The sequence below is a fragment of the Zea mays genome, chromosome 5 (assembly GCF_902167145.1).
Source record: "Zea mays cultivar B73 chromosome 5, Zm-B73-REFERENCE-NAM-5.0, whole genome shotgun sequence".
Lineage (NCBI taxonomy): Eukaryota > Viridiplantae > Streptophyta > Magnoliopsida > Poales > Poaceae > Zea > Zea mays.
Genome location: NC_050100.1, coordinates 50,280,619 through 50,289,586, shown reverse-complemented (window position 1 = coordinate 50,289,586; position 8,968 = coordinate 50,280,619). Strand labels below are relative to the sequence as shown.

At 43.3% G+C, this 8,968-nt stretch overlaps 1 protein-coding gene across 1 annotated transcript; it reads right to left on the bottom strand.

Moving 5' to 3' along the window:
- Positions 1–4,458: 4,458 nt before the first annotated feature.
- LOC107403238 (uncharacterized) lies at positions 4,459–5,331 on the bottom strand. Its single transcript, NM_001321465.1, has one exon. The coding sequence runs from the start codon at positions 5,119–5,121 to the stop codon at positions 4,465–4,467; it is 657 nt and encodes a 218-aa protein (NP_001308394.1). The 5' UTR covers positions 5,122–5,331; the 3' UTR covers positions 4,459–4,464.
- Positions 5,332–8,968: the final 3,637 nt, after the last annotated feature.

Below are 8,968 nucleotides of genomic sequence, written 5' to 3'. Positions count from 1 at the left end.
TGAACTTTGGAATACCAAAATTTGGTTTGCCTTCTTGCAGCGACATGCTTAGTCTGGTATGATTAGCCTAGACCGAGGCATCTTCCTACCATTGTAATTCACTTGCTCATTGTGGTAATCTTTCCATGAGGTGCCACCAAGTGCTGGACCATATGGATTTGCGTCAAGAATTAATGTCAACGGAGGTGGAAATTAATAGCATATAAAGTCCAATGTCCACGGCGTAGCATCGGTACCATGATCTGCATGTAGGGAAAAAGAATTAGCGGATAAGTAATGTTGTCACATTTGATGATACATATAGTTTAGGGAATTATCAAAATATGGCATTAAAAATTATGTATTAGATTGAAAAAACTAAGCAAGGAGGCATATATAGAGCCTTTGAATGGCATAAGTGTTGGTCACTTGTTCTCAAATGCTATAAATCAAGAACAAGGCAACACAATTGTTAATGGTTAAAGACCTTCGTCCTTCGAAGCATTATTTTCTCTCGGATGTAATGATCTTCAGACGAAGGTCATGAAGGGCAAACCTTCATCATTTTAGCATGTAAATGTAAATGTAAATAAGAAAGTAAAGGAACACAAAGGAATAAAGGTAATAAAAATTATGTACCAATAATCTATTTATTCTTGTATTCCATAAACATGAATGAACATCAATAATATTAATATTACATTAGTACCTTCGACTTGCCAGAAGGTGTGAGTGCAAGAATGACGCGAGAGTGATCACAAGTCAGCGTGAACAGTACACATTTGTGCTTACCACTATGCATGCCCTGAGTTGTTCGTTGGGTGGGAGGAGACTATTAAGCAAATTTGCAGGTATTGTGGTGTTAAATGCTTGTGGATTCTTACTATGTTCTTCAAGCTCCTCCATATTCAGAACACCCTGGATAATAAAAAAAAGTATATGTGATATTCCAAACTATGATAATAGATGGAGTGTATGCAAAAGATCAGTTGAAAACCTTACCCCCACGTTGACATCCATGATTAGCATGTCCCTGTTGAATTCAGGATGGGACACTTCAACATCTGCATGAGTGCAATCTATGAATCCCTGCATGAAGTTATCTAGACATTTTTCAATGAAAAAGACTCAATGATGTCGAGCAACGTGTCGTCGTAGCCATCGAAATCTATTATGCTCCTGTGGCAATATAATAACATACCATCAGGTAATTGAAATGTATGAATAACAATATATGATACATTCAGGATATGGAATAAAAAAGTTAATTGATGTATGGATTTGGAGTCAGTACCTGCTTGTGTTCGTATGTTGTGACATATGTAATCAATCAATCCTCGAGCACAATCCAAGCGTGAAAGCTTTAGTGGGTGGTCATGGACTGAGTCGTTTTCTATTTGTGGATGCTGGTAAAAACAAGGAAAATATATTGGGGGAGATCAATATGATTGTTGTATATCCAAAACTGACACTAAGAAATAACAAAAGCAAAGTCATAGCCGACATATGCAACTAGGGTGTGGTCAAACACTGGAGGGCTTTGGTTTTGAGGGGCACTACACTGAATTTGTTCTCCTACCTATTTCCCAAAAAAGGTATGCATGAGCTCTCATTATAATTGGCGGAGAAACATATCACGACGTGAGAATAAAAAAATATACTCACAGTTTGGTGTTCCGGGAAAAGAGCACTACCATTGTTCTCATCAACAATGGGGGCCTATTACAAATTCAATGGAAAAATAGAAATATATACTATTACAAAATGTGTGGATAATGAGGTGTGATTAATAAACATAGTTGTTGGAGTGGAATCAAAAAGTGGTAAGCTCATATTAATGTCATCAGCATCAGCAGATATGCCAGTTTGCTGTTTTGGAAATACAAATAATATGCTTGTTAAAAATTCCATATGAGTTAATTTGAGAGTATGAAATTTGAAAGTGAAAAAAGGAAAGAGAACCGTATACACATGAAACATGAACTGGAATAGTGTCGTGTGTGTCTTGCACTTGATTATGGGTGGTGTGGTTGTCCATATGGTTGTCAATGAACGTAACCCTGGTCGTGTCGTGAGGTACAACGTTGGTTTGTGATACCGTTGGTGTGGGTTGAACTAAAGATGTATCCTATTCTGTGGTACCGTAAGCGAAGTTGTATGAAACAAATTCTGAGAATTGAACAAAGATATATTGAAGTATTCCTGAGTTGTAGAACACTACATACATAGTGGAACAAGTTATGTGTGTCTATGGGATAATTATTGATATGAAATGGGATGGTTACAGTAAAGAAGGAGCTAGCTGGAGCATAAGCAATGTTAGTGACTTACATAAGTTCCATGTATTTGGCATCATAAATAATGTGTAAAACTATGGGTGCATCATAAACAAAAAAGTAGCTAATATTGGTGATTTATATAATAGTGCATAAATAGTGGAACAAGTAATGGTTGTGTAGGATAATTATTGAAATGAAATGGAATAAATACTCTATGGGATGGAGTGGTTCAAGCATAGTTATCAGGTAAATGACATAAATATCATGTGTTTGGTAGGATAAAAATGTGTAAACGTGTGGGTGCAAATTCAAAAAAAGTATATAATTATCATGTACTGGCATAGGTTAGTGTAGTGTGACATGAGCAATAAAAATTATATAATATAGCATCATATATCATGAATAATATGAAATGTTGCATTAAAAATGTTAAGAGTGGACACAAGTTACCTTGTGCAGAGTCAGTAGGTGCATCAGCGTTCGACACACCACGGATGGCCTCATCAATCATTTCTCCAAAAGTCTAAGATAACTGGATCTGCTTGGCTTCTAGATTGCGATGGGTAACTTCAAGAGTTGCACAATAATGGTCAACCTCTTTGTCATGAGCATCAATTAGTGCCTCGAAACCTGGGCGATAAAAGGCGGGCTAACAATAAACCTTGCTTGCAATCAAGTGCTTGAAGCGAGGGACATATATATTGAAAATGTTATTTACTGGTAGTTTTGGCGTAGCACCGTAGCATGTCTCGCTCCTAGTGCGGAAGTGATGGCAAGTAAGATAAATAAATATTAGTGTTTGTATACATGTTGTTTATACCAGTAGTTATTTATGTTAAAAAAAACTCTGCCTTACCTCATAGTGGCATTGTGATGATTTGACTCTTGTGGTGAATTTGGCATGCTGCGATGGATCTGTTTTGAACTATGATGCATTCTTATGTATGTGGTATATTGTAATATGGATTTGTAAGTTTGTGGTGGATTGTAATGGATTTGTGAGGTATTGTGGTGGATGTGATATTTGTGGTGAATGTGTCTAATTCTGAGAATTTGTGTTGCTTGATAGTGATGTGAATATATTATCGTTGAAATTACTATTAATTTTACTTTTTCATGTTTTTTTGCTCTCTAAAAATACTTAATTTCGGCGGCCAACACCAGACCGCCAAAAATAAGCCTATATAGATTTCGGCAGCCTACACGTCGTCAAAAATTAGTTATTTTCGGCGACCTTGTTGTAGCCGTCGAAAATCAGTGTTTTAAATAGCTAGATAAGGGATTTATCCTAGGCTTCTAAAAAGTGCAAATATCGAGATAAATCGGATATATCGGGATATATCAAGCTAAATAACATAACTTTTCGCTTCTAAAAAAGCTATATCGGGATATATCAGCTGATATAACTGGCTATTTAAAGCCTTACAGAAAATAAAGGCTTATTTTCGGCTGAATTTTTTTGGCGGTAAGAAACCGTCAAAAATAAGACCTATGCCGCTAAAATAGCTTATTTCGGCGGCATAGGGCTTATTTTCGGCGGTTTTGACCGCCAAAAATGGTTTCCGTTCATGTAGTGTTATATGTAATTGTTTTATTTGCAAACTAAATTGAAGTAAATGATAAGCAATTCATGTATTATCTAACAAATATCTGATATCCAGCAAAATAATATTTGTATTCATTATTTATTCGTCTGAATAAACACACGATCCGTATATCCGTATTAATTCAAATACGATTAAAATATATTCCCTCCGTTCATTCATAAATATATGAAATCGTTGATTTTTTTTAAAAAAACTTCGATCACTAGTCTTATTCAAAAAATAATAAGTGTCATTTATTTTTTATGATTTATTTTATCACTTAAGGTTGTTTGTACTTCACTTAAAATTTTACATTGTTGAATAAATATTTTAAATAAGACGTATGATTAAAGTTTTTTTGAAAAGATAACGGTGTCATATATTTATGAACGGAGTTAGTATATATTAGCGTGAGAAAGGACTATCTGTCCACGTTTTGACCCTAACCAAGCTGATGTACACTCTCATACAATCAGAAATCTGTACAAAGCCAGCAGTCCGTAGTTAGCAGCAGCATGCATGACCTCGATCGCCAATCCGTACTTATGCACACGAGCATTTCCCACGAGGCCACGACCTTCGCCCGCTCGATCGCGCGCGCGCGCTCGAGGGGACGGGCATCATCTCCCTTCGGCGTCGCGCTGCAGGAGCCTGATCACCTCGTCGGGCGGGACGTCGCGCCACACCCGGGGCCGCGCGGCGCCGTGGCCGAGCTTGGCGAAGCCGTGCGCCACCCGGTTACCCCCGCGCCGCACGTGCGAGACGCTCATGTCGTCGAGCAGCAGCAGCAGCTTCTCGATCTCCCCGAACAGGCGCAGGTCCTCCGGGGCCCGTACCCGCACGCGCGCGCGGCTCCGCACGGCGTCGACCACCGCCATGGCGTCGCCCTCGACCCAGACGCTGCGCCAGCCGTTGGCCACCGCGAGCTCCAGCCCGCGCCGGAGCGCCGCGAGCTCCGCCACGGAGCTGGTCGCGGCGCCGATCCGCTCCGCGTAGCCCAGCACGAACCCGCCCTCGTGGTCGCGGTACACGCCGCCGATGCTCGCGCGCCGGGACGCGTGCCTCGACGACCCGTCGAAGTTGAGCTTCAGTCGCCCGGGCTCCGGCTTCCTCCACGTGCTCGCCGACGGCTCCGGTCGCGACGGCCCGTTGTTATCACCCCCGCGCAGCCCCCGGCGCCCGCCCGGCGCCGCCCTTCCGCCGCCGACGAGGCAGGCCGACAAAGGGTGGCACAGCAGCATGCTGCCAGTGACAAGAGGACGGTGCACCCGCAGCATCGTTCCCCGGCGTCAAACTGCTGCGCGGCGAACTTTGATGCGCATTTAGCGCCCGTGCACGCACTTTGCTTGAAGCGATCGCTCGCCTGAGGGCGAGGCGTGCAGGACAGATCGACTGATGGAGGATGATGAGATGACAGGGAACCAAGAACTCAAGATGTTGTTTGAAATGGCATGGTTGCTGGAGCTGGAGCTGAGCATATGCCGTTGTCAAAATCCTTCGCTGGCCTGCTTGGCGGAACAGGTACGTATTTGTGCTTACCTTGCCTTGCCTGGTTTCCCAGAATCGCCAGCGCGGAAGCAACCGCATTGGAGAGGAGGAGATCCCTTGCTTCGGGGCTCCTAAAAACCGAAGCACACCTCCGTGGTTGAATTCCCATCGCTGCGCATGCTTCCTAAAAACGTGCATGGCTTGTGTTATTCAGATACACGTGTCTATGTGGAGGAACATTCACAAGCCAAAATAGGAGCTGCTTGACGGCAGAATGAGCATGTTTTGTTTCTATCTCAGGGTCAGGGGTTAAGGAGTTGCGCTTCTATTTTTGGAGCCTTGACGGAACGCAAACAACCCATTACATTTTCCATATGGTCAATTGGTCAGGCTCCACGCAAGTCAAAGTAGGCACTAGTCAATCTCTACCTCTTCTCTACAACTATAAGACGCTATTTGGTAGGGCTGTTCTTTAGGAACATTTCTGGTGCAACTGTACAATCAAAGCATAAACATAAATGGAATAACCTTTTTAAAAATATCTAGAGGAGATGGGAGAGTTGTTTCAAAAATGAATATTTTCATAAAGATTATTTTACCTTCATGTTTATGTCTTAATGATATATGGTTGCACCAATGTATATGGTTCTCCCCCATGTTATCCCGTACCAGCCTTTTTATTTTTTTATGCAACTTAGGTAGTGTTCGGTTCCAGAGTTTAGTAGGATGGAGCCACTCTATCCCAGTACTAAAGATGTTTGGTTCGAATCTAGATAGAACGGAGCCCTGAAGATGCTGGATCTCTATGCTCCAAAAAACTACCGGACCCGAGCGCTCGCGATCGAAGGCTCCTCTTCCTCTGCGCTCTTGCTCCCAGCACTTCCTCGTGCTCGTTCCTGGCCATGGCGCTCGTGGCCTGGCAATCGTTCTCCTGCGCCCCCCTCACCGGTGGCCGAGCACGCGCCCTGTGCCGCTGTGCGTCGTCTACAATGCTCCACTTGCTGACCTTGCTTCTACTCCCCCCATGTGGGCAAGTCGTTATGCTTGCACATGGCCATGGCGTTTGAAGCTAAAAAGCAGCTTGTGAAGTGTGGTCTTGAATCTGTGCCCACGCTCCTAATCTAAAATTAGCTTCAACTTCTACTTGCTCACTCTGGAAGTAAACAAAAAACAGAGTGATTCTATTCTGACTACCAAACATAGAATAGAACCGTTCTATCCTCATAATCTGAAACAGAGCCACTGTGTCCAAGTAAGCTCTCGAACCAAACACTAACTTACTAGCACTTACCTAGTCTGGAAGAAATTTGGGAAGAAGCCAGTGGAATAGCAAAACCAGCAACTCAAGGGACAAAGGGCCTGTTTGGTTCAGCTTTTTTCTGACCAGCTTTTCTGAAAATCTAGCTGTGGGGAGAATCTGGCTGTGGGGAGAATCTGAGTATTATTACGATTACGTGTGGAGGAAGATAACGTTGTTCATAGGGCTCTGGATTTAGAAAGTGACAGATTCCTACTATTACAACGACTCAACTGATTATGTGTTTATGTTGATTTTGGATGATTTTTGCCCCAACGAATTTTATAGAATCTGGCTGAAAAGCTGAGAGTTTGGCAGTCCGTAGCAGCTTTTGGTGGCCAGAAGCTGCCAGAAGCCGAAACAAACATGCCCAAAGGGGCCACAGGATCGATCACCTTTAGCCTATTTTAGCATGTTGCCTTACCGTGAACTCGGGCCAGTATCTAAATTAGGCCGGCCCAACACATGTTATCGATGCACATGCAATTTAGCCAATTTATTATAGGATAGATTCCCTACAATAAATAAAGCATATCTCATACATACATAAGGACCTTCGTCTCTCTCTCTCTCTCTCTCTCTCTCTCTCTATATATATATATATATATATATATATATATATATATATATATATATATATATATATATATATATATATATATATAATTTGAATCCATTTATCCAACAATACTCGAGTGAGCATACGAGGTCTTTGTTTGTTTTTTTTTTTTTTTTGCAAATATGCAGCTAGATATGGAGAGAAAAATGTGGGGGTATTTTTAAAAACCACAAGTATGTTGAACGATAGAACCATATTGAGTTTGTGTATATGTGCACGAGTGCGACCTTGTATGCAGGATAAGTTCTTGTGCACAAGATATTTCGCTTATTATATCATTGAAGCATATATATTCTTTACTCGCCATGGCACCAACAACACATTCAAAAATGTTGTGGTCGCAACTAGATGCATTTTTTAAAAAAAAGCTCCTTTCACATACCTTTTTAAAAAATATTTAAACGGATGTGGGAGGGTTGTTTAAAAATAATTAAAAAAGGTCCTTGCGCATTATGTCTTGTGTTTGGTTGGTACACCATAGTCCGCGCATATTATCCCGTAACAAGCTGCTCGACTGGTATTTACAGCCGCTTCGGTTGCTTGAAATCTACAGCAGAGCCAAACAACAGCCACGAGGAATTTGACAAAATGGGTCGCTTGTACTTGCCGCTCTGCAAAATACACCGCTTCAAGCTGACCTCGTCAAAAAGGGTCGCTCGAGTCTGCGCGCTCGCCAAAAGAGGTCACGGATAATTTTGGGGCACTTGGCAGGTGGGCCCGCGAATCCTTGTGCTGATTCTGCCCTTACGGCCTCAACGCACGTAGTCTGTTTCCCATTTCTCCTCTTTCTCTGTCTTCCTCTCGCACGCAGCGCCATTTCCTTCCTCCCTCCTCTGTCGAAGCTTGGATTTCTAGGCATGGCGCACAGCGGCATGCTTTTTCTTGGTGTTAATTTCTTAGTATATGGGAAGAAGTCTAAAGAAAAAAACGAGTGATCACTGAATCAGGAGTTCAGGAAAAAAGTGAGAATCAAATCCAAACAAAAGGAAGAGTGTTGACACTTTTTCGGAGCGCCAAATACTCAAGAAGAACCGGCGGCGGTGCTCTCTGGTCAGGCGCGGACGGTCCGCGGCCTAGGGTCGGACGGTCCGCGACCTGGCGCAGGGGCTAGGTTTTCCTGCCTGACGTCCGGACGGTCCGCGCCCTGGGGCCGGACGGTCCGCGCGTGCGCAGGGGCGGCGGAAGATCGCCGGCGGCGCCTGGATCTCGCTCCCGGGAGGGACCCCGTCGGGGAGGAGAGATCCTAGGGGTTGTCTAGGCTCGCGCCGGCCGACCTAGACTCCTCTAATCGGTGTAGAGTCGAAGAGAGGCGAAGAATTTGGGGATCGAGAGGCTAAACTAGAACTAGACTAGAACTACTCCTAATTGTACTGGAAATAAATGCGAATAGAAGTTGTATTGATTCGATTGATAATTACAAATCGGCTGTATACCTCTCTTTATATAGAGGAGGGGGGCTGGACCCTTTACACGACTGGATTCCGGGTTAATTCTGCAAATCTAGCCAACAAACATAGCACAAAACTCGGAACCCTAAACTGCTCTGCGCATGCGCGGACCGTCCGGCCCACAGGCGCGGACTGTCCGGACCGCGGACCGTCCAGCCTCAGGGCCGGACCGTCCGCCCGCTCAAAATGGTGCTCAACATATGCCCCCTGCCTTTTGGTGGAGCTGAGCAAACCAAAAGCAACTAACACGATGTGATTACATCATTTCTCTT

Excerpts from the sequence above, each read along its gene's own strand:
- LOC107403238 (NM_001321465.1), bottom strand. The coding sequence starts at position 5,121 with ATGCTGCGGGTGCACCGTCCTCTTGTCACTGGCAGCATGCTGCTGTGC.